General features: G+C 48.7%; 7 protein-coding genes and 1 non-coding gene across 8 annotated transcripts; 3 read left to right on the plus strand and 5 right to left on the minus strand.

Annotated features, from left to right (window-relative positions):
- Positions 1 to 72: 72 nt before the first annotated feature.
- An12g02600 (uncharacterized protein) lies at positions 73 to 1,521 on the minus strand (the record flags this gene model as incomplete). The annotated part of the gene is made up of 4 exons (XM_059750752.1): positions 73 to 545; positions 586 to 955; positions 999 to 1,175; positions 1,282 to 1,521. 4 exons carry the CDS (start codon positions 1,519 to 1,521, stop codon positions 73 to 75), a joined length of 1,260 nt encoding a protein of 419 aa, XP_059601817.1.
- Positions 1,522 to 2,010: 489 nt separating this feature from the next.
- Positions 2,011 to 2,100, plus strand: tRNA-Asp (GTC). Its single transcript has one exon. It is a non-coding gene; the product is annotated as a tRNA-Asp (tRNA).
- A 172-nt stretch (positions 2,101 to 2,272) lies between these two features.
- Positions 2,273 to 4,012, minus strand: An12g02620 (uncharacterized protein; the record flags this gene model as incomplete). The annotated part of the gene is made up of 2 exons (XM_059750753.1): positions 2,273 to 3,751; positions 3,977 to 4,012. The coding sequence occupies 2 exons, from the start codon at positions 4,010 to 4,012 to the stop codon at positions 2,273 to 2,275; spliced, it is 1,515 nt and encodes a 504-aa protein (XP_059601818.1).
- A 564-nt stretch (positions 4,013 to 4,576) lies between these two features.
- Positions 4,577 to 5,669, plus strand: An12g02630 (uncharacterized protein; the record flags this gene model as incomplete). Its single annotated transcript, XM_059750754.1, has 4 exons — positions 4,577 to 4,759; positions 4,817 to 4,954; positions 5,000 to 5,051; positions 5,122 to 5,669. The coding sequence occupies 4 exons, from the start codon at positions 4,577 to 4,579 to the stop codon at positions 5,667 to 5,669; spliced, it is 921 nt and encodes a 306-aa protein (XP_059601819.1).
- Positions 5,670 to 5,988: 319 nt separating this feature from the next.
- On the minus strand, positions 5,989 to 7,124 carry An12g02640 (uncharacterized protein; the record flags this gene model as incomplete). Its single annotated transcript, XM_001395306.1, has 3 exons — positions 5,989 to 6,022; positions 6,083 to 6,619; positions 6,691 to 7,124. The coding sequence occupies 3 exons, from the start codon at positions 7,122 to 7,124 to the stop codon at positions 5,989 to 5,991; spliced, it is 1,005 nt and encodes a 334-aa protein (XP_001395343.1).
- A 608-nt stretch (positions 7,125 to 7,732) lies between these two features.
- An12g02650 (uncharacterized protein) lies at positions 7,733 to 8,545 on the minus strand (the record flags this gene model as incomplete). The annotated part of the gene is made up of 1 exon (XM_001395307.3): positions 7,733 to 8,545. One exon carries the CDS (start codon positions 8,543 to 8,545, stop codon positions 7,733 to 7,735), a length of 813 nt encoding a protein of 270 aa, XP_001395344.1.
- Positions 8,546 to 9,485: 940 nt separating this feature from the next.
- Positions 9,486 to 10,943, plus strand: An12g02660 (hypothetical protein; the record flags this gene model as incomplete). Its single annotated transcript, XM_059750755.1, has 1 exon — positions 9,486 to 10,943. One exon carries the CDS (start codon positions 9,486 to 9,488, stop codon positions 10,941 to 10,943), a length of 1,458 nt encoding a protein of 485 aa, XP_059601820.1.
- A 246-nt stretch (positions 10,944 to 11,189) lies between these two features.
- An12g02670 (uncharacterized protein) lies at positions 11,190 to 20,213 on the minus strand (the record flags this gene model as incomplete). The annotated part of the gene is made up of 7 exons (XM_059750756.1): positions 11,190 to 13,292; positions 13,375 to 14,556; positions 14,614 to 18,166; positions 18,313 to 18,677; positions 18,747 to 18,802; positions 18,917 to 19,040; positions 19,101 to 20,213. 7 exons carry the CDS (start codon positions 20,211 to 20,213, stop codon positions 11,190 to 11,192), a joined length of 8,496 nt encoding a protein of 2,831 aa, XP_059601821.1.
- Positions 20,214 to 21,826: the final 1,613 nt, after the last annotated feature.

Consider the following 21,826-nt stretch of genomic DNA (forward strand, 5'->3'; position numbering starts at 1 on the left):
AGACCAGGCAGTATCCAGACGAGCACCGCCACCGCCGTGGATGCCACTGCAAGATCCGATATCATAAAGGTGTCAAACACGCTCAAGTTTCCGGTATGCACGCTCCGGCTCGCGCAGTGATGCAGACGCATACTGGTCCAAAAAGGCGCGTAAACTGGAATGTTCCGACTCAGACACACAGACGCTCGATCGCTCTTGCTGACGGTGTCCCGCACAACAATGCCAACACTGGCGTAGGCCATCTTCAGTCGAAGACTTGAGCGAAGGCGCACAAGCAGCAGCGATAAGTGCAATCTCTTCGATTCTGCTCCATAAAGTTGGCACCACTAGTAACCGTAGCTGCTCTCCTTCGAGCACAATGACCCTGACATAGTATAGCTTTACACTGGCAGCAGCCGTGGCACAGAGTACTAGTGACAACAGGAAGGCAATTATGAGCCTTTCTCGTATGGGTCTGCGAAGTCTCCAGACCAAGGGCAATGGCATGATAACGAATAAGACGTCGGTGAGGATACCAATACCTGCCATCAGAGTGACCCTGTTAACTGCATAGATCGTTTTTTGGTAATTGGGGTTGATACTTACCAGTATACACAAATCCATATATATGCAGTCGAGGCGGAGCCCAGCATCTAGCGTCGGGGACGACATCCCACATGGCACGTAAGGGTCTGCACTGGATAAAGAGGCATACGGTCGTACCGAGGGCTGCTGCGAGCTGAACAAATACTGCACACCACAAAATAGCATGCCATATCTTAGCCCGGTGAAGCGATATAAGGATTAGTGCGACGGAAACTCGTAGTAGTGCCCCCGCCCATACACCGGTCACTTCGTATGTGAAGACGAAGCGCAGGGCTTGGGTTTTGTTGGCCGGGGTGACGAAGCGGTCATGTCGGCCAACACCGTAGGAAGCTGCCGCGGCCATCATGGAGTATGCTACTATTTCTAAGACCTGTCGATATTGTCAGCTTTGTTCCTTGGTGCTTGGCACGCACAAATACCACTGCCAGGGAGATTATGAGATCCTCGACTCTGATCTTATACACTGGACGAAAGCGCGTGTAAATTCGAAGCACGTACAATGCGAACGCTGTAAGCAGTAAAACACCGCAAATTATCAGAGCCCTTGGAGCTGTAGTTGTATTGGCATCTTGAGGAACTTCTGCATTCATCTGGGTAGTAAAGATTGTTCGCTGTTAGCGTGGAATTTCTACGCTCCGACGCGGTCGCAAAAGAGGTACTCTCATCGCCTTGGGATCTGATTCATAGATTACAAACTGCATCGCCTGGGACACCCCGTGGTATTTGTCCAGAGCTCTTTCCCGTGTCTACTGTGAAGTTGTCTGCAGTGTTTCGTTTTCCGCGGTTTAGATGGATCCCCGTTCGCAGACCTATCTGCAAGGAGTAACTGATATGGGTTTGGTAGCGAGAGGAAGGCATAGAACCACTGGTAGACATAGAACCACTGGTAGGCACGCTCTGAAATAATCTCCGGCTCCTTTCAAGGTTATGGACCATTATGGTACATTTTACTCTTCATATGTTTTTTTGGGTGGGCAGTCAACGTCATTAACCTTAAGACATACAGCGACCACTGGAAGCTACAGGTGGGATTTCTTCAATTGGTACCATACGTAGGTGGAAGGTATATCTTACTTGATGTTCTACTCGAGGTTTTACATCATGGGTGCAAGGAGGTGTTCATGAACGCATATATATTTTCTCAACGGGAGTTGACACAAAATAAAATAAACAGATAGCAACTAATTCTCAACCCTTTTAGAAGTCAGTCATGGGTGTAATAAACTCGTAAAATCAAGCTCCAGCCAATAGAAAATGAAGAGACCTATAAGAGAGTATTTTGTCTATGGAGGGGGCTGTCTTGGTACGCTCACAGAGAACTCACGACTGAACGAACTAGGCTGACCGGCTGATTTCTTCAATTATTTTGCGGTTATATTGTTGCTGGATTATAATACACATAATAGCAAAAAGTATTCTATCCAATCCTCGATGGTCTAACGGTCATGATTTCCGCTTGTCAATCCCTTTCGGGAACAAGCGCGGGAGACCTGGGTTCGACTCCCAGTCGGGGAGATGCTTTTTTGTTTTTCGTTCGGTTGCTCTAAAAGGAATTCTATCCTATGCGGACTGTTTTGAAATTAGTACATTTCATATCCATTCCACCCAGCAAAAGCACAACCCACTCCTCCCATGTCTTCAAATAGCCTCTCCAGAATTATTTATTACCCAGCTTCATAAGATTCGTTTATTGAAAAGGGTCCACAGCCCGTTTCAGTATATCCTCAAATACAAAGGCTTGCTGAATACCGGTAGTTTCACCAATATATCGCATGCGATCAATTATCCAACCTCGCTGCTTTTCCGAATTGGCCATCTGCCCGGCAGATAGAAGAGGCCAGAAAAGGAGGTAGATACCAGCGGTAGCGGGGATACCATTGCTGGACTGGTAAGCAGATGTCAACCCATCTGCTACCGAAGTGGCTTGCGGCGTGTCTGGGGAACCATCAACTACATCCGGTATATAGCCGCAGTATTGAGGCACAGAAGCACAAATGTCCGAAACCAGCTGTTGCATTATTATGACGGACTGCTGATACTGGACGGCTTCGAATAGATGCGTGTCCAGGACATTCTCCAACTGCCGCTTGATCTCTTGATGCAAAAGCAAGCGACATGTACGGATGTTGTTCCACACACCTGCGACCCATGCATCGGGATACACGTGATACTGCGTTCCCATGACAACTTCAGACGTCGTCTCTAATTCCACGACTTGAAATTGCCAGTCTTTGGGCATATTGTCTGCGAGCGAGCAGAGGTTGCGATCTATATACTTAGCAGATGCGATTATAGTCTCCGGATCGCAGAGCGTACGGTCTTTGACCAGTGCTCGGAAATATGCCAATGCTATCATGATATCCGACAATTTCCACGCAGGATCACCAGTGTCCATATAAGCAGCAGCGTGGCGGTGAAGCTTGACCAGTCCCATGGGTATTCGAAAAGAGCGCATTAGGCAGGTCACCGAGATGCAAAGAAGAGTTTGTCGAAATAATTGGAGTCCGCGACGAGATTGGACAAGCTCCACTCCTTGGAATTCCAATATGGATGCTACCCCCCTCAAGTGAGTCTCTCTTTGATAGGGGAAGTCTCTGCTTTCACAAGTCAGGGCCTCAAAGGTGTTCAGAAATAGAATCGAGATGATGGTGGCATATTTTGCTGCTTCACGGCGAGATAACAAGGCCACGTTGATATGTCGAAGTGCTGAAACGTAATACTGTCTAGCTTTTTTGAGAAGGACAAAATGTTGGAATTTGGTAGCATAAGCTGCCAGTGCAACGGCGCGGAGGCTCGCTACAACTCTTTCCTCGGCCATGACATCGATCGGGAATGCAGATAAATACTCGTAATGCCCCCGGATGAGACCAATGTTCTGGAAGGTATGAGCTGACATGAAGAAATCGATCGCACGGGATTCCGCAGATTGGACTATCCTTCCGCCTAGTATGTCGGCAGTTGGTGGGCTGAGATTTACTTGGAGGTCAATGCGTGCCCTTCTTGTTATACAGGATCCCGGTGAGGAGCTAGTCGCTTTCAACACATTATTTGTGTCACAATTCTCTGGGATATGATGGACAAACATCCGTTCTATAGAATCACCATACTGTGGACACTTCCACCCGGACTTGAGGCATTGGTTGCAATGCGGTCGCGCCCGGTCGCACTATTGTAGTTCATAAAATAAGCGTCGATGCGAAATATACAAGGATTGAATTGTAAAAGCTTTCAACAAAGTGAGTCTAACTGTACCTTGATTTTTCTCTTCCTACAGACCTGGCAGCCTCTCGACAACCTCCCGTGGCGGACCATTCCGATAGTATCGGCTGGACCAATAACCGACCGTGGGTAAGATGGATGTTGTTCACGCAACGGTAGTAGGCAAGCTTACATCACAGATGAACTGCTGCACAAGGGCGACATTCATGATGCAAACACGTTATTTATTCATGTTCAAGGCATGGCTGAGAAGAAAGATGAGGAAGAACAACAGGAGGGACAGACAGAGACTCGATAAGCAGCACTTGCCCGATCACATGTTCTGTCCGCGCTAAGCCCTTTTGGGAAGGTAATGCGAAACAGCCAATCACAGTGCAGCTTGTGATAACCCTTTCTCAGTCTTGTGTATCGGACGTTGAATGCTGGTCCTTTTTATGGAACATTTATCATCATTACAATTACAAGACGGGTTGAGTTGTTGTGAAAGGATTTCTGGCCCACTAGAGAGGTCGACGGAATGGTTTTGCTTATCCGTAGGGGATAACGAGCAAATATAAATATGTGCTCCTGTCCTGACCACAGAAACTCTCCAGACACTCAAGATCATCCCTTCGAGACTAGAGCAGGACATTCACTCCTACTCAATTGTATATCAGCAGCCAGTCACCATTGATCAACACTCATACTTCTTTATTGCACACTTCAAACTCCGGAAAGGAAGACAAACCATTGTTACTACCCCATATTACCGAAGACCCTACTAGTTTTCATGATGTCCCAAGAAAAGAAGCTCTTCGTTGTATTCGGTGCCACGGGTATCCAAGGTGGCTCGGTTGCTCGAGCGATTCTGGCCGATCCTATCGCATCAAAACAGTTCAATGTCCGGGCCATCACCAGAGACCCTTCGAAGCCGGCTGCTAGAAGTTTAGCTCAGCAGGGTGCGGAGCTGATGAAGGTAGGTCATACCTGATTGGAGTCGCTGTACAAAACCACTGATAGATAATGACAATAGGCCGACCTTGAAGACAAAGACTCTCTCCGCTTGGCTCTCAAAGATGCTTATGCTGTCTTCGCCGTTACCAACTTCTGGGAGACCTTTGATGCTGCCGCCGAGACTAGACAAGGCATGAACGTAGCTGATGTTGCTAAGGTAAGACATACTAGCAGCATTGTGGAGATATACTAACATCAGCAGGAGCTGGATGTCAAACATCTTATTTGGAGTAGCTTGCCCGGTATCTCGCGGAGTAAGTCTTTTTTCCCTTTAGTCTACTGCGCCACATTCGTTGTTGTCAGCTGAGACTAACAAACAAATAGTCACCAATGATAGACTCACCGGAGTGGTGCACTTTGACAACAAAGCCCGTGTTGACGACTATATCCGCGAGCTCTCAATCCCACACACCATTGTCGCTCTTGCCATCTATGCTGCCTTTTTCTTCGAGATACTGACACCCCTTCCGACAGCACCTCCCTCATACGTGCTAGCATTCCCCGAGCCAACAAGTGCCCAAACAACGGTACCCATTATTGACCCCACTGCTGACCTGGGTAAGTTTGTCAAGGGCATCCTTCTGAACCCCGGCAAGACGCTGGGTCAAAACTTTAATGTCGCCGGGAAGGAATATACTTTTGAGGAAATCGTCTCAGCCGCGAAGGGTATGGGTGTGGATATAAGTTTCCAACCGGTGGATAAGGAGACCTTCAGGGCTGGAATGGCTGCCAAGGGTTTCCCGAACGTCATTTGTGAGGGTGTATCTCAGGCCGCTCAGTATATTCATGAGTATGGTTATTTCGGTGGGGCAGGTTTCGAGGAAAGCCACAAAGTAGGTAACTCAGAGGATCTTGATTCTGGACAGTACTGACTGCTAATTCGCATTGTAATAGGTTTTGTTGGATCCCTTGACTACACTGGAGGAAACACTGAGGAACAGCGCGATTTTGTCGCAGTTGAAAAATGGGGTGGATGTAACTAAATAAGGAACTCATGTTTTTTTGGTAGCATAATAGCTGCCGATTTCAATTGAAGGATGAAAATTCGGTTATTTGGGCATCTACACGACGACTTGATAACAGCACGCCGAATTCCTTGAACTGGCTATATAGATTGCATCTAATATGAATAGTCACCACTGATCTGCATAAATTCGACCAATCCATATTCCACAGTCGACAAAATATCTATCATAGTTCTGGAGTATCAGGGAAGATTGGCATACTAGACGCAGTTAGTCAGAGTCACCACCTAGCAGCTCTTCAATCAATGAGGACAACTCACATCGTAGGATAACGGTCTCCCACAAAGTTGGCCTTCTGCACCAAGTCCCTGATCTCAGCGACCTCCTCGTCACTCAATGTTAAATTGACCGCTGCAGCATTCTCCTCCAGATACTTAATACTCCTAGTACCTGGAATGGGGATAACATCTAGTCCTTGAGCAAGCAGCCACGCCAGCGCAACCTGTGAGGGCGTAGACCCATGCGCCTCCCCGATTTCCCTGAACCTCCCCACAATCTTCAAAAGTCTGTCCATACCCTCCGTGTACCTTGGAATCATGCATCGAAAGTCCTGCTCTCCAAGATCGCTTCTTGACTTGAACTGACCCGTCAGCAAGCCCCGACCCATTGGACTATACGCAACCACCGCAATGCCTAGCTCGCGACAAGTGCGAAGCACATCGGACTGGGGTGACTCGATGTCCAAGCAAAACGGACTGTACTCGATCTGCAGTGCCGAGATGGGATGAACAGCATGTGCACGGCGCAGAGTAGCAGCAGAGACCTCAGAAAGGCCTAAGTAACGGATCTTCCCTTCCCTGGTTGCACATAACAACCGACGTCAGCAATGCACCCTAGTCAATAGCAGAATCATTCAAAATTTACTGACCTTTTCAACTGAGCCATAGCCTCCACTGTCTTCTCAATAGGAGTCACTCCATCCGCCCGATGGCAATAATATAAGTCAATCGTCTCAACGCCTAACTTTTCCAGGCTTCTTTCGCACGCCATACGAACATATTCCGGATCAGATCGGATACTTTGGTTCATGCTGGCATCATAACTAAGGCCGAACTTTGTTGCTAGGAAGATGTCATCACGTTTGCCAGACCGCTTGAACCATTGCCCAATGATGGCTTCGCTGTCGAAGTAGATGTCGGCTGTGTCCCAGAATCGCTGTCTAATGGAGTGAGCGTGGTCTAGGAAGGCAAGCTTCTCTTCGGGAGTGTTTTGTTGGCCGTAGGCACCAGCGATGCTCATTGTGCCGAGACCGATGGCGTTGACGAGGGGGCCATTGTGGCCTAGGCTGCGGAGGTCAGACATTTTTGGGTTGGTTGGTGTAGTAGTAGACTTGGTAGAGTAGATTCGAATGAATAAATATAAGCAGTTTAGAAGATGGATGAGTGGTAGTGAAAGGGATGCAAAAAAGACGAGACGAAGAGGTGGTTGAGCAGATATTAATATGCCATTCAAGGGAGATGAGGGATTTAATCAAGTATTGGACTGACGTTTCTTTCCAAGCATCAGTCCCTATTGTAGGACCCAAATCCAGCATTTCTGAGGCATACCAATCCCAAGGACAGATGGGGCTGTTACAGACTAGCCAATCACGGACCGGAAAATGCGAACCGACCAATAGGAAACGCCGAGGTACGAAGATGACCCATCCAGCCTCATGTTAGATAACTACTTACTACTTGGTTATGCATCATGGAAGCTTTGGAGGCACAGTTTTACGAACAGGCGAATCAAATGACAAAATTTAGGATTTGGCTATGGAACAATACATCTGAGTCAATATGCACATCAAGGTCTTCAATGGATAACTTGTACGGTAGCCACATATTCTTAAAAGGAGGTTTCGGAGTTTGAAGGTTCATTAAGATCCCCGACTCTATCCGTCGGCTGATAAGTGATAAGACATGATATCGCTATTTACGACAGATGATCTCCGCACTGGGAATCGAGATCCAGGCATCCGCATCCTCACCCCACTGCCGCCAAACAGTAGATATACCCTCGAGCTCCTCCACCGTCGCTAATTCATTATCTAGAGCCCCCTTAGCAAAGGCCGATTTCAACGCGCGTTCTTGCCATGTGCCACTCCACCACTGAACCTCTTCTGGCTTCGTAAAGCACCACGCGCTCACAGTACAATCGACCTTCTGCTTCTCAAATCCAGCCTGACGTGCCCAAGCATGCAAGTACCGGCCCGCATTAGGCTCTCCTCCATTCTTCCGAGCTACCCGATCGTACAGCTCCTGCCAGCGTCGCAGTCCAGGCAGTTCCGGGTACCACATGAAGACCGAGTAATCGGACTCGCGCGCTGCGACAATGCCGCCAGTCTTGCAGACACGCCGCATTTCTTTCAGCACGTTCACAGGATCTCCGACGTGCTGTAATACCTGGTGGCAGACGACCACATCGAATGATCCTTCGGCGTAGGCCAGGTTGTTGGCGTCACCCGTTACGAACTCGATGTTGTGGATGCCTCGCGATTCGGCGAGCTGTCGGGCGCCTGATAGGACGTCGTCGACCATTTCCAGTCCTGTAACATGACCGTTGGGGACATAAGTGGCCAAATCCACGGTTATAGTGCCTGGACCACAGCCAATGTCTAGGATCTTCATCTGGGGTTGGAGGTGTGGTAGGAGGTATTGAGCGGAGTTGAGGGCGGTCCGTTGTCCGTGAGATCGGAGCATGGAGGCATGATGGCCGTGGGTATAAGTTGCTGTCTCAGGCATTTTGCTCTTTCTCTGAAGTATGAAAAAACGATCGTCGATGAGAAATGGGTTGACATGTATTCGTTGCTTCCTTTATAGCTTCTGTAAATGGCTAGCGACGGGCCGATATCGGCGGAGCTCGCTCGCTGAGGGGGTCAACGCGATCGGCATGGTTACATCTCGGAAAAGGATTCTCCAGCCAATATATGGATGAAGTAAGATGCAAAGAATAGCAAAGCTTAGTCGGAAAACCACTAATGTTGCATGATTGTGATACCCGTTCATTCATTGCTGCCGGTGGACATCTCCAGTCATTGGTGACCGACCCACTTAGCTTGTCAGTTATGCTTGGGCTTGAATATGCCTTTGGTCCCGAGCCACTTATGCTTGCTGCTTACTTACAGCTTATTGAGAGGCTAGGCCTATTCCAGTACTATGACTATAGTCGCAATTCGTTCTGGACTGGTGTCATCAGACATCGTAGCTTGCAGCGATACCGGAGATGTTATGGAAATCGAACCCTAGATGATTATTGCCCGATGACTGTGCCACCTATTGAGACCCGCATCTTTCTCAAACAATATTTCCAAGGTCTTTGGTTTTAGTTTCATCGTGCTTCTATTCTTCTTTCACCGTGAGGCTGGAACCTTGTCTTTTGCCACTGCTTGACGCTAAAAGCCTTCGTCGGCTATTATGTCCGAACCTGCTTTCACATTTCCACACCTCACATTAGGAGCTGGATTCCATCCACTAGTTCAGTTCAAAGATAGGCACCTGCCAATAGTACCTCTTAAAATTCTCTCGTAATTTTGGCTATAAAAGAAAAGGTGCCCACAGAAGGAGATGACATTCCGGGCTGTCCTCGTTCGTTTCCTCTAGTCGTTCTTTCACACCGGAACGCGTCCCATTCTGTTTCAAGGCTCACCGTTCCGTTCTTTTAATCATCGCAGCCATTAGAGTCATGGGGAGATTAATAGCACAAGCTCTGGCTGTTCTGGTTTCCCTAGCTCATTTGAACGTCGCCCTGACCGTCCAACCAGAAGCAGCAGCCAGTGTCTCGGTCGTGACTTGGACATCTACCTATGCCGACACAGTCACCAGCACTATCACCAGCACCTCAGCCCTAACCACCACAGCTACCACTTGTGCTGCTAAAACGTATGCCGATCCATTTTGTACCTCTGACGGTGCTTGGTCGCTCGCTGGCAACTGGTTCCAACAATGGTGTTCGGGTGTATCTTTAGAGGGCGGCACGACCATCAGCTCAGCAAATTACGCATCTTTATATGCATGCGAGTTGTTATGCTACCAATCTCAAACTGTTTGTAATGGAGTCAACTACAACACGGCGAACCATGCTTGCTACCTTCTTACTGGCTCGCTTACTGCTACTTCTGCTGCCTCTTACAGAGCCGCTATGCGCTTCACTACTAACCCTTGCACGGTTACGGAGACTTCTATCTCTACGGGGGTTTCCACTGAAACATCAACCGTCCTGTCTGTTGCGACATACACATCGATCATCACTATCCTGGATACATCATTCACTCAGACCAGCTCTGCATCAACCGTGCCATCGGCAACATTCCCCGTCTCAGTATCCAATTCTGCCCCCGCAATGTCAGGCACTCGGGCCATCTCGTTGGGAACCACTACTCCCTCGTCGACATCCACCTCAACACTAGAGATACCATCCTCCTCGGTATCGGTATCTGCATCTGTCGCTGACTCCTCATCTTCTATAACCACGGGAAAGCCATCCATGCTGAACCAGCCATCCGCTGCCGCAAATTCCTCCAGCGCTATTCGGCCCAGCAGCTCACATTCTCCTTCATCTGGCAACGGCTTTACATACACTCCGAGTTCAATGCCTGCAGTGTCCACAACATCTCGTTCCATTGTTGCATCAAGCTCGGCTTCATCGCTCCTACATTCAAGCTCTTCGGTCCCCATTCAACCATCAAGCCAATATACAGTATCCTCCTCATCTACCCACACATTGCCGAGCCCGAAGTCATCCGAGATTTCTCAGTCATCGACATCAGTATCATATAAGCCTTCATCTCCGAAAAATAGCATCATCCCTACCATCTCGCAATCCGCCATAAATACCAACAGGAGCAACCTGTCTGATTCTTCTCCTGCATCTGCAGGACTACCTACAACCTCCACGCTCCTTACCACCCAAATCCGCACTGTGACTTCCTGTCCAGGCTCAGTGACCGACTGTCCTGCTAGGGGTAAGACGACCTTCCTTACTACCGAGATCATCACCGTGGGCACTACAATCTGTCATGTGACTGCTGCCATGGCCTCTCCGACGAGTTTGCAGCCTGCACACGATGTCCATACCGAAACTTTGACGGTGTATGTTACGAATATTGTAACTATCAGTTCTTGTGGGTTTGGTGACTACTGATCGCTTACTCGAATGCAATTCGGAATGTTACCCATCATGTGATGACTTTGCAAATACTTATGTGGTACTGCTTCCACGCTGTTACATAGATAACCTGTTCCTTATGTTTACAATGTAACGCCTTTGATTATGATCATGTCATTATCATAATACCCAAATCAACTATTTTATACTTCATGATAGGTACTTCATTGACTTTGTCCTTGGGTTCCCCATTCTCTGGATTTGTGACTCACAGCTTCGACTTCACCGGTGTTGCTCCTGTTTCTGCCAGACCTTGAAGTATGTACTCAAAAGCTCAGGCATAGAAGGCAACTCCGGCATATCCGCCGACTCAAGCAAGACACGACGACTATGCGCGTTTTCATATACAGTCTTCGTCATGGTTTCCACCTCCCAGTAAACTAACTGTTCCCGAAGCCTATCCTGCAAGTATGATGATGCGACTTTAAGGCGCTGCTGGCCATGTGTTGCTACAATATCAGTCCACTCCGAAGGCGATACCTCTTTCAACGGGGGCGAAGAATAATGTGCCACTGTGTCCAGGACTTCGTTCCATGTCAGCGTGCGAGACTGATCTGGTCTGACAAGATTATAGGCATGGCTGTGGTGACTGCTAAGTGCGATTTGCAGGATCGCCGAGCTTGCGTAGTCAACTGGGATAATCTGGCAGCGGGCGGCCGGGGGAGAGGGATAACATCCAACGCGAATGGCGCTGACCATCAGATGTTGGAAACCGTCCGCAGGATTGGCGATTCCCGTTTTGCTGTGGCCGGATATGACCGGTAGGCGATGTATGGTTACTGGAATGCCGTTTGCAATGGCATCCCAAGCAATGCTTTCAGCTACAATCTTCGTCTCACTGTAACCGACGAGCTTTCTTTCCGAGCCCGTGGCTTTGAGGACGGGTCTTTCGTTCTCGCCGATAAGCTCCCTACCCTCGAGATATGCAGATGTACCGCAGGCTGAAATACTGGAGGTATAGTGTACTGGCTTCAGGCGCTTCGTATTGGCGAACCGGAGAATATTAGAAAACCCATGAATATTGGCACTGCGAAGATCCGAATATGAAGGCATGTAGTTGCATTGGGCGGCGAGATGGAAAACAATGCTCGTCCACTGAGCGAAATGTTCGTACTTCTCTTGCCCGAGTCCAAGCGTAGAATCGGTGATATCGCCAGGTACCACGATGACTTTAGATTCAGAGTCCAGTGACAGTCCGTAGTGTTCCAGGGTTTCCTTGATACGGGCCAAGCCAGCTGAGGTATCTGGTGCCCGCACCAAGCACGCAATCTCCTTCACGCGCGGGTGACTTACTAGAAGAGAGAGAAAGAAGGCACCCAGAAACCCGGTGCATCCGGTAAGAAACACTCGCCCTTCAGACTCGGAATGCCAACACGGAACGTGCTCTGATATTGGCTCCAGAGATTTGGCCAACTCCAAGTCCGCCCGATAAAGTACGCTCTCATCAACGTCCTCTTTTCCGTTACCGACTAGAGAGCCCTTCGCGTTCTCAAGCTCGCCGGATTTGTGCTTTTCGCGGAGAACCTGCATGGTGATCACGCCGAGACCTTTGACGGTCTGCGCTTTTGATATCTGAGCGAGTGACACCTCAACGCCGACATTTCGCCGGAACCAGCTGCGTATCTCAATGGTCATCAACGAGTCAATTGCAATCTCGCAAAGCTCCTCATATGGCATATCATCGGGATATGACATGTTTGAGGCAACCATTCGACCAATTTCGAGAGTGATCTTGGTCTCAGTAGCTGGGTCATAGAGAAGAGAGGGATCACGCTTGACCGCGTTTACCAAGGCTTTGAGCTCGTTATCCTGGTTTGCACTACCACCTTCCGAAGCGGCTAGCATGTTATGCCACGCCAGGAAGCGAGCATCCTGCCCAAACGTGCTGCCGTTATCAATCTCTGACACTGGCTTTGTTGTTCCCATTCCTATGGAAAGGTGGGGAGCACCCCGCATGATCTGTATTTCCAGGGCCTTGAGTAGATCAGGCTCTTCTAGTACTTCCCATGAGTTTATTTCAACCATATCCCTGGCCCTATGAGACGTTTCCGCGACATAGCCGATATCTCCCATGAATCCAAGATCGAGTACACTAGCTGGTAGCCCCTTTGTATGACGATAAGTGACAAATGCATTCAAGAAGGTATTGGCAGCCGCGTAGTTTGCCTGCCCTGTATGACCGGCAGTACCAGAGATCGAGCTAAGTAGGACGAAGAAATCCAAAGAGCAGTTCTGCGTTGCATGATGAATATTCCACGTGCCCTGGACCTTAGGAGCGAGTGCTTCAGTCCACTCCTCGTATGCCATGTTATCTAACGTTTGATCCTTTTGACGGAAGATTAGCACATATTCTAGAAGGATACAAATTACCGAGAGGTAAATCGAAAAGTATGAAAGGGGACCTCACTCGTAGCACCATGGACAACTGCATAATTCCTGCTATTGGTCGTCCCGCAGCAGATAAAGCTCGTTCAACGTCGTTGATATTGGTGACATCCCCTGTAACTGCCTGAATATGACAATTCCCCTGAGACTCCAGATCCTGAACAAACTCTCGAGCCTTGGTTGGTTCCAGCCCAGACCGGGACATGAATATCAGATGCCGTGCACCCTTCTCCACCATCCATCTTGCCACTGCACGCCCAAGTCCGCCGAGGCCACCAACTAACAAATACGAAGCGTCACTGCGGAAAAGGGCTCCTTTGGACTGCAATTTAGACACTCGTAGCTCGTGTGGATTTTCAGGCATTTCCACGACAAGTTTTCCCATGTGTTTTCCAGTTTGCATATGCCTAAACGCTTTGGCAATATCGGACGCCTTGAACACAGTAACTGGCCGGATAGGACGGAGCTTCCCTTGCTCTATAGAATGAGTAGACTGCTCCACTAAGCTTCGAATAATTTCAGGGTTCTGCTCGCCAATTTGAAGAAGATCCACACCAATGAAAGTTCGGTTTGCCATGAAGAGGTCCATATCCAGCTTAGCATGGCCGAGGAAGTCCTGCTTGCCCAACTCAATCATTTTGCCCATGGGGGCAACACACTTCCAGGAGGCATGCAACAGCTCGCCGGAAAGAGAGTTGAGAACGAGGTCAACGCCCCTATTACCGGTCGCCTTCATCACGTCTCTCTGGAAGCTAACGCTTCTCGAGTCAAATATGTGGTCTTCGGCAATATTGTACTCCTCCACAAGATGTTTTCTTTTCTCTTGGCTTCCAACTGTAGCGAAGATCTCAGCTCCAATTCCCTGGCATATTTGAACTGATGCCAGGCCAACTCCGCCACATGCGCTGTGGATTAGGACGGTTTGACCCTTTTGTACATTCCCACATTTCACCAAGGAGTAGAGAGCGGTAGAGAAAATGCAGGGACCTGCTGCTGCGTCTTCTAAGGACAATCCTTCAGGGACAACAAGACAAGACTCTGCAGGAACTATTTTTCGAGTGCCCATTAAACCTTTTCCAAACAATGCAACTCGGTCTCCCACCTGAATATGTTGCACTCCCGATCCAACCTTGCGGACGATACCAGCGGCTTCGTGTCCGAATTCAGAGGTGTCTCCCATGAGTCCCATGGATATCATGATGTCCTAAACGAGAAATATTATTAGATGGATTATAGAAAAATAGTTTACATCGCTCCTTACCCTGAAATTAAGCCCGACAAAACGGATGTCTAGCTCAACATCGTGTTCTCCAAGCTCTTCCACCCGCCCATCCAGGGCCCAAGTCAGAGAATCAAAGATACCAAAGCATCCAATATCTAAAGACCTCTGTTCGAAGCCATCATCGACAGCCATGGTTTGGTGGAGGTAGTTGAAGTGGAATCGACCGACATGAATTTTTCCATCTTCTAGAACATATTCATAGTCCTCGTGGATTGGGTTCTTGCCCGACTGCCGGCAGATTCGTTCGAAAACGAGGGAGACATTTTCTGCTGCACACGGTTCCTTCTGGTCGAGTTCGAGAGTCGCAAAATTAGTGGAAATCTCCTTCCGTACTGTTCGCATCAACCCCAGCGTTAGGCCAAATCGAGGGTCTGTATCTTTACAGCCGAATTGAACCGGCGGCATCAGCCAGAGGCAGTGGCCTTTCACATGAGAAAGAAAGCGTTGGAAGGCACAGAATTCATACTCGGAAATACTGCTTAAGAAAGGGCCTTCCAGGTCAAGGAAGGATATAACGTCCGTTGTTGAAGAAGACAGGTCATTCAGGGTCAACCAGTTGACCCTGACTCCTTGGTGTGTGAAAGCCTGTGCAAGTGTGTATGCCAAACTAGGGACCTTACCCCTATGAAGGAAGCCAATTTCTCCACCAAGTGATGCCTTGGCCTCAGGTCGTCGTGACAGGATGTAGGCATTAGTATTGTATGGCGGTTCATTGTCGTAGCGAACAACGTCCGTACCAGTGAAGCCCGCATCCAAAAGTTCTTCATGCCATTGTGAGACAGGAATCATTGGCGTTTCCCTTGAATCCTCTGCATTCCACCAACCTGGGAGGATGCCCATGATGAAATTCAACGTTGGCAGCGTGGGGCAGAGCTCTGTGAGAAAAAGCCATCCCCCTGGAGCCAGAAGTTTATTCAGATTGCGAAGTGTCGTTGAAATTCTTGGAGTAGCGTGGACAACATTTGAAGCGATGATCAGATTATAGTTCCCCACAGTAAACCCTTGGTCTTCAGGGTCTTTGGATATGTCGAGCGTCTCGTATATCATCCCAGGGAAGTTCTTAAAGTGCTCTTTCGCTTTTGCAAAAAAGCCCGGTGAAATGTCAGTGAACGTGTAGGTCGAATACATAGGACCTCCATGCTTTGTTGCATCAAAAAGCGCATCAAGAGCTGCCGAGGTGGCTCCGCCAGTTCCTGCACCAACTTCCAGGACTTTGAGTGTCGGACGTGAATGGCTGAGAAGTGACAGGAAGTTTCCTGCAGGACATAGACGAGAGGACTCCTCATAAGTACTAGTGACGGCATCACTTCCACTCACAACCTCCAGGGCGTCAACGCTGTCATCCATAATGCCCTGAAGATTTGACAGGACCTCATGTGCGGCAGTGTACACACTGCGTACTAAAGGGTGCGCAATGTTTTCCCCAAACTTTTCAATCTGTGATAGATGTCCTGCGGTATCGGATTCAGACTTGTCACAGTGTTCCAGAATAAGGCTGGGGTCCTCGTCCCTTATTCTTTCGTACTGTGAGAACAACCATGCTTGGTACTTTTTCAAATGCTCTTTCGTTGGTCTCGACGGTTTTGTCCGGTGGTATGCCTCCAGTATGAAAATATTCGACATTTTTGCTGCCATTCTCCCGCGATCTATGTCCGCTGGAATTGGTGGGATTAGGGTCTCAAGTGGGACAAAGTCAATATGAGGCTTCCAATGCAGTATTGCGGCGGACGCGCCATTTTCATCGTTTATCGCCGACTCACTGATTCCGAAAAAGAAGCAGCGCCTCAGAGAAAGCACAAGCTTCTCATCCGCAAGTAATAAGGCATCCCCGGTAAACGTGTTTCCGGCTGAATCGCATCTTGATCTCAAAGACATCGTCTCTCGTCCACGGGCGACGTATAGACCCTCAATAGCGGTGGGGATGCATGATTGAGTCATGCAACGCTGGATTCCTTTGGCTCCTGCTACACTCAATAGCTGGAGACATTGGTCTATCACGACGGGATGGAGAGCATAGTGGCTACCGGTTAGCGCAGTAGGTTCACATAATGTTGCTGCTGCCTCGGTAGTGGTCGGGCTCGCCGTGATATCGCGAAGCCCGCGGAAATTGGGGCCGTACTCGAGTCCGCGCCTCTCCAAAGCATCGTACCATTCCTTAGCCAGCACCTTGCGTGAGTATGAGAATACTGTACCATATTCATTACTAAATTCATCTGGCTCTGCCCGAACCTGGCCGACGCAATGTTTCTTCCACTCGCCTTCGTTATATGCAGTGATTGTGAAGTCATACCAGCCGGAGTCTAGACTGTCGGTCAGTTTCACCGGTCGAAGGCTCGTAATAATCTCAACGTGCTGCAGCTTCGCCTCTCTCAGAACCAACGCAGCTCGCATAAACACATTCTTTACCGAATATTCGGGAACCTGGGATATCTGACGCATAGCCTCCCCAACCATTGCCACGTATCCGGCACCGGGAAAGACGACCTCTCCCCCTATTTTATGTTCTAATAGCCAAGGTACATTCTCCGCTTGTAACATATTCCGCCATACAGGTTCCAAGTCGCTCGATTCTAGAGCTCGACTGCCTAATAGTTCATGGTGGGGAGCCGACCGAAGCCTCCAATCCCTCGTTAGGCGGGTCTCACTCCAGAATGATTCATTATGATCCCATGAATAGGGAGCAAGGTCTGTCACAGTCGCTGCAGGACGGACTAAGAACGATAGGTCGACAAAAATTCCCTGAGCATATAATTGGCCAGCTGTGCTCAGCAAGCAACTCGATTGGTCTGTGTGTCGAACGAAGGTTGGTGTGTATGAACAGCTTCGCTTGGAATCTGCTCCAGAGATAATCTGTCGCAAGGGGCCAGAGAGCACCGAGTGTGGCCCTATCTCAACAAACGCCAAGGCCTGATCACCTTCACTCAGTATCTTGTCAACTGCCGTGTTAAACAGAACTGGACTCTCCACATTCCTCCTCCAGTATGAAGGATTCAGAACACACGGGTCGGAGATAGTTTCGTTTGTCACCGTGGATACTAGTGGGGTCATGGATTCATTGAAACATATCTCCGAAAGTAAGGACTCGAATAGCTTTCCTACCTCCTCCATGTAATGCGAATGATAAGCCACGTTGACTGCGAGACGCCGACAGAAGACTTCGCCTTGTGCCTGTATGTCTTTCAACATTTCATCGACCGCTTGCTCGTCTCCCGAGATCGTCACACTTTCAGGGCTGTTCTCGCATGCCAAGACCACTCCATCCCTGAGGTATTGCTGCACATCCGCTCGTCCGAGCCCGATTGCTGCCATTGCACCCTTTGCTTTTGCAGACTCCATGGACAGGCCACGGAAGTAGGCGATTTTGATTGCAGATGCGGCGGTGATAGCCCCTGAAGCATAAGCCGCAGCAATTTCGCCACTGGAATGTCCGACCACAATAGAAGGAACGACTCCAAGCTCCCGGAGAAAGTCCACCAGAGCGACCTGGATAGCGGTACAAAGCGGCTGTGCGAATCGAGCCTCTTGAAATCGGCTTTTATCGTTGGTATGCATTAACTCCTCTAGGTTTCGTTAGAATCGAGTCAATGTATAGGAAGGGTTCAGAACTTGCCTTCGATACTCCAATCCGGTGGAGTTTCCAGTCGCTGTAGATCCTCATCTAGTCCTCGTATGGCTAACCGGAACTTCTCAGAGCTCAGGATCATCTCTCGGCCCATGCCTGGCCACTGTGCTCCTTGTCCGGTAAAGAGGAAGCAGACCTGCGGATTGAGTGCACGCGCTTTCTCGAATGTCGAAATCGTCCCGTCTTTCTCCATTATGGCAAAGCCTCGGTGTGGCATATGCTCTCGTTTGAACGCAAGCGTATATGCAAGGTCTGCAGCAGCAGACGGGGTTTCATTTAGATAATCGCTGATTATTTTGATATTGCTATCCAGTGATGTTGCCGACTTGGCAGACGCGAGCAGAAGATGTGGTGGGCTTGGTCTCTCGTCTACCCCGGACTGCTGTCCTCCACCCACAGAAAGGGCAGAGTCCAAGACGACCTTGAACTATTAGCAGATGTCTATGGATTATCTGAAGCATGGGGATTGTGCTGAGTCGGGGATACATACATGAGCATTGGTACCTCCAATACCGAATGAATTGACGCTGATCCTCTCACACCTACCTGCAGGCCAAGGTGTTGGATCCACTGGGACCTGCAATTTTGCCTCTTTGAAAGGAACTTGAAATGAAAGAATGAGCTATGTCCTCCTTAGGGTAGGAAAGGGAAATGCCTCACTGTTAGGATTTGGCGTATTGAAATGTATGTTGGGAGGAAGGATCCTGTGCTCAAGCGCGAGTACGCTCTTGATCACGCTGGTAATTCCTGAGGCGCCTTCTGAATGACCCAGGTTTGGTTTCACCTAAGACCTATCAGACAACGGTTTATTAATGTTGGTCTTTATCTATGGCTGTCGACTCACCGCTCCAATATGTATGCCTTCCTGACCAAACACATTGGCAATTACCGTTGTTTCAGCCGTATCGCCAACGATTGTGCCAGTTCCGTGACATTCAAAGAATGCTGTTTTACTGATATCGGAAATTCTTGCTTTCTGATAAGCCTTTCTGATTAGCGCTTCCTGTGCTTGCGACCCTGGGGTTGTTATGCTAGGTGTTTTGCCGTCGCAATTCACAGCTGTAGATCGTATCACGGCGCGAACTGGATCACCATCTCGGAGGCAGGCATGTAGCGGCTTAATATATATTGCGTTTACTGCTTCTCCCCTTCCATAGCTATTTGCTGAAGCGTCGAAAGTCTTGGAAATCCCATCGGGGGAAAGTGCCATAGTCTCCGACACGGCGTTAGTTGTTGTTGGCGTGATGATCAAATTAGTCCCGGCCACCAACGCCGATGAGCATTCTCCCGTATATAGTGCCTGACAGGCATCGTGTAGACCTACAAGGGCCGCAGAACAACCAGTACGAAACGTGATACTCGGGCCTCGCAGGTCATACTCGTAGGATATTCGGTTTGAAAGGGCGAAATCCGCCGCGCTGACGACCCTGAAGCGATCGATGGCCTGGGTGTCCTTGCTCATCAAATCCAACCAGTCCTCACCGAACACTCCCACATAACATCCAATGTCCTTTCCACGGCACCGAGATGGGATCTGACCTGCGTTTTCCAGGCATTCCCATATAACCTCAAGTAGTATTCGTTGTTGTGGGTCGAGTTTCCCTGCTTCTAGCTTGCTCATACCGAAGAATCCAGCATCAACCTGCGATATATCCTGCTGAAGGAAGTAGCCATGCTGGGTCCGGATCGCACCAGGACGAGTCTCGTCGTAGAATGCTTCAATGTTGTATCGGTCCCCGGGAACTACGCAACGGCCATCGCGCTTGTTGATCAATAAGTCCCAGAACTCCTTCTCACTATTGACACCGCCGGGAAGCCTCATTGACATGCCAACAATCGCAATCGGGAATGGGACCGGCTCGCAGTCGCTGTAACCCTCTGATTGTACCGGCCCATGGTTGTCGTTACAGTACGAGAGAGTGGCATTCGGCGAGCTGTTAACATTAAGTCCATCCATGATTTGATATCGATTCCCTCCGCTTGGTAATCGTTGCATCAACGTAGAGTAAGGGGCTTCCAGATTGTTTTTGAGAGTTCGTGATGGTACAAGAGGTAGATTGACACTTATTGCACTGGTAGAAGAAAAGGGATACACTTTTCACCCAAGAGAATTCGAATGATAGCTGACCATGTCTTGAACTGTGGGTTGCACACTTCAAATTAAGTGTGACCACCTACACTCAGAGTCCGCACTACTTAGCGCAAAGAACGAGATTAGAGATCATGTACGTATGCGGGATTGTCAAACCCAAGATCTTGCATCGCACTGAAGTAGCGGTCAGCAAAGATCGGAAACGATCTTGACTGCAACAATTTCAAAGTGTAGTTCGGTCTAGGTCTTGATGCTCTTGTACTTTGCTTTCGTTTTTCTTAGTCAAGATGTCTTTATTTTCTTCCCCCCCTTAATGACTACGTACTACCAACCAACTTCTGCCCAATAATCGGGATAAAAAGGATTTTTGCATAGACTACGCATGGACCGATGACAGGAAAATGATTTATTGCTATGTTTTTTCTTCCACGGTCAATGTCCAGCCATTTATCTTTTGCTTATTGCATCTTCCCACGAGCAAAATCGGCGACAATGCAGTGAACGGCAAAAGGAAGGCTAGACAGACGATCGCACGTGTGTTCTCGGATAACCAGGAAAACCCTGGCATGACGAAGGAGCTATCTTCGTAATCACACTGGCTAGTTCTTGGGCATTGTTTAGCTCCGTGTAGGGCGGTCGGTATGATGTGTTCAAACCAGCACTGAGACAGGAAGTGCCAGTATAGCACTTCAGCTCCTAATTCTCCGCCACCGGCACTCACGAGCTTTGATATTAGCCAATACACAAGGAACAAAGCTGGATAAAAATCTTTTGATTATGGAGTCTAAGAAAGTCTAAGTTCTAGCGAGCAAGTCAGCGAACGGAATCAAGGAAAGCTGTACATTGCTATAGTATCCCTTGCATGTAAACTCATAAAGGCGTGTAGCCCTTCCATCGCCTACTCGCCTCCTTGCGTTGAAAGCATTTTTTTTTCAAACTGTTTACCTCTGGTGTTCGAAAACCATAAACGGGAAATCGAGTGACTTTTTTTTCCAAAAAAAAGTGGCCGAACACAAAAGCCTGTTGGGGAGCTCAAAGCGGTGAACACTCGAGGCAACGCAGCAGGCCGAAATCTTTTCAACTGATCTCAGTTGATAATTGTATACCAAAGGAAATTATAGACAGCACTGGATATGTGATTAAATGACCATAGAAAAAGCAGTGCAGAAACACGTATATGCTTATGGGGGACTATTGTGGCTATGATCTACAAGGAAAGGAGAAAGCGCGAGCTTTCCCTGACGGGACGGAAACCGGACCGTGCCATACCAAAGAGTGCTCTGCTAGAGACCCAAGCGAAGCATCATAATTCGGCTGAATCGTTGAGTAAGATGTCGGTTCGGACTAATAAGCTTTGGGACATACGCTGTCTTAAGACATGAATGTCTTCTACACCCAGCCGCTCGACACTAGACCCCGCAATTTCACCACAATTATTGATTTATCTGCTCTAACACAAGCCAAGATACCGATAATTT

This window comes from Aspergillus niger (genome assembly GCF_000002855.4).
Source record: "Aspergillus niger supercontig An12".
Lineage (NCBI taxonomy): Eukaryota > Fungi > Ascomycota > Eurotiomycetes > Eurotiales > Aspergillaceae > Aspergillus > Aspergillus niger.